Genomic DNA, 2974 nt, shown 5'->3' with positions numbered 1-2974 from the left:
CCCCCTTCAAAACAAACAACCCCTTATGAGTAAGCCCTTGACAACAGTAGGAAGGAAAAACTCCCCTTTAACAGGAAGAAACCTCCAGACTCAGGGAGGGACAGCCAAATGAGGGTCGTGGCATTTGGGAGGTGAGGGAGGGAAGGAAGACAGGACAAGTGGAAAGTGTGAAAGACAGCCAGAGATGAATAATTTCCCCACGGGGATCAATAAATTATACATTATTATTATTATTATTATTATTATTATTATTATTATTATTATTATTATTATTATTATTATTATAAGTAATGATTAAATGCAGAGTGATGTATAAACATGATGAGAGTCAAAAGAGGTGAATGAAGAAGCAGAATCATGCATCGAAGGCAAGTATTGCAAAGGGAGGATTCAAGATGAGAGCATCATGTTCACTGTTAAAAACAAAACAAAAAACAGTCCACTGCAGTTGTTCTGCATTAATTAGCTGCTTTAAAAAAATGGCACCCTGTTCTATTAAAAAAATACTCTCTGTTGCTGCAGGGCTGTTGTAGTCCAGCAGCAGGCGGCCTTCAGTGTGGCCAGAGCGACAAACCAATACCCGGATAAAGCCAGCGTCATTAAGTTCACAGATGCAATCACCAACATCAACGATGACTACAACACAAACACAGGACGCTTCAGGTGAGACATTTTTCTTTCAGGCCAGACCGATCACTGTAGGTGTGTTTGCCACTTTAATGTTGAATGATTAATGTTAGTTTTAAAATTGTACAGACTCATTCAGCAGTGAAACGTGATGGCAACAATGATTCCTGCTCAAACTTTCATAATAATACATTTCATAATGATCATAGAGTTCAAGCACTCATACTATAACAATCAGAGACAACACTACCACACCATCATAATTAGGATTTTGGAGGACTGCACATGAGCATGTCTGCTATTTTATTTAAATAGCACCGAATCACAAAAACTGTTGCCTCAAGGTACTTTATATTGTAAGTTAAAAACCATAAAGTAATACAGAGAAAAAACTTGCACTTGGTGACAGAGTGAAGGAAAAACTCCCTCTTAACAGGAAGAGGCTCTCAGCAAAACAAGGCTCAGGCAGGGGCACGCATCTGCTATGACCAGTTTGGGGTGAGGGGAGGAAAACAGGACAAAAGACAAAATGTGGAAGACAGCCAGAGATTAATAATAAGTAATGATTAAAAGCAGAGCGGTGTATAAACCTGCATACATCAAAACACTCATGCACAGTAAATTCCAGTCATCAAGCTCCACGTTCTTCTTGCTTCATGAGTTACACCAAGAGTCTTTGCATCCAGTCTTTGCGTCTTTCCCATCCACTCGATTCCCCAGATTTAGCACTCTGTGACTTCCTCTTGCCAAAAATCTTAACCTCCTAAGACCCCAGCTCTTCCATGGCATGCATTTTTAATTTCTCTTTGATATTTGGGGCATATTGGGACCTGATGAATGTAAAAAACAAAGAATTACCAGAGGAGGTTAAGGGTTTAACAACAAAGGCTTTGAGGTTAGATTGGGTCTTCTACTGATTGCTCTAGAAAGCTGTCCAAATGTGCAGAAGCAAAGGAACTGAATTGAAACAGGCGTCAAAAGTCTTGAAACTTCATGGTCTCACCTTGTAGTTGCTGAGACACACTACATTACAAAAAAAAAAAATCCCTCATCCATCCACATCACTGAACTGAGGGCATACCACCGGTGGAAGTCCAGTCCTGAAATTTCCTTGTTACCAAATATTCCAGAGTTAACTGTGAATAACATTTTGATAACTCCGCTGTTTTGAACAAAGTAATTCTGCCCAATATGACATAAGACATAAGAAACAAATCCACTTGTATAGAATCATCTTCATTGTGTTGTTGTGTCGCATGTAGGTGTCGGGTCCCAGGAACGTACTACTTTGTGTACCATGCCTCGTTAGATGAAAAACTGTGTGTGTTGCTGAAGCGTGACAACATGCTGCTGGCATCGTTCTGCGATCATCGGCAGGGAGGGAGACAGGTACAAGCATCAGACGATAACAATTCCTATTATTGGGTCAGAGTGTATTAACCTCTGAAATAGATATATCCTCCATTTAATTTTTGAACTCCGCTGATCCTAGGTGACTTCTGGTGGCCTGGCGGTGTACGTGTCAAAAGATCAAGAGGTTTGGTTGGAGACTAAAGACTACAGAGCGATGAGAGGGACACGAAACGGATACAGCATCTTCTCTGGCTTCTTGCTTCACTCTCACTGATCACCCCCAGGACAGGAAACAGAAAACAGTTTGACAGCTGAACGACTGAAACAACATGAAAACATTTTCTTACTGTTTCTTCACAATGATCATTTACCTTTGTAAAAGGCACAGAATGTTTATTTTTCATTTTCATTTTTATTCAGCGGCCAACATGCACCATTTTATTCTCTTTCTGCTGAATCAGCTCTGAGTTCCTATCAGTTGAAAAGCTGACACTTCAAATGGAGAAGATCTTTGTGTTTGTAACTGACTGTCGATGGTTCTGTCTAAAATTTGAAGTTTCTCTTGTTCAGTTTAATAAAGTTGGTTTCATACTCAGACTTTCTGCAGACTCAGTTGATATTAATGGGTGTGATTTTTAAATGCATTTCCAAACACAGTTTGATTTTTCTAATTTCCATCATTATCTCGAGTTCACATTTAAGCACAGAATGTCCCATCAGCTCCGTGCCCCGCTGTCACATAGTTTAAACAAACAAACTAAATAAAGAGCTGAGCATCAACCAAGCCTTTGTGTTGTTGTGATTCTTTGAATTAATGTCTCCATTTATTATATATTTTCCTTTTCTGTTCACTTCAAAAATGACCACACTTTCAATGATCACACACACACACACACACACACACACACACACACACACACACACACACACACACACACACACACACACACACAGCAAAGAGAACAAAATCAGTAAAAGAAAGTCGCATTTGAAC

The 2974-nt window shown here is 39.5% G+C and overlaps 1 protein-coding gene across 1 annotated transcript in view; it reads left to right on the top strand.

Moving 5' to 3' along the window:
• The window catches only part of LOC102297542, a 14529-nt gene extending 11765 nt beyond the window's left edge, over positions 1-2764 (top strand). Inside the window, exons 12-14 of the mRNA XM_005938851.3 lie at positions 523-663; positions 1890-2016; positions 2120-2764. Coding sequence (XP_005938913.2) covers positions 523-663; positions 1890-2016; positions 2120-2254 — 403 coding nt within the window. The 3' untranslated portion in view covers positions 2255-2764. The remainder of the gene's footprint in view (positions 1-522; positions 664-1889; positions 2017-2119) is intronic.
• The last annotated feature ends 210 nt before the right edge of the window (positions 2765-2974 follow it).

The sequence above is a fragment of the Haplochromis burtoni genome, unplaced genomic scaffold, assembly GCF_018398535.1.
Source record: "Haplochromis burtoni strain Fernald_Lab_line unplaced genomic scaffold, NCSU_Asbu1 Contig_183, whole genome shotgun sequence".
NCBI lineage: Eukaryota > Metazoa > Chordata > Actinopteri > Cichliformes > Cichlidae > Haplochromis > Haplochromis burtoni.
This window is presented reverse-complemented; position numbering and strand designations above follow the sequence as displayed.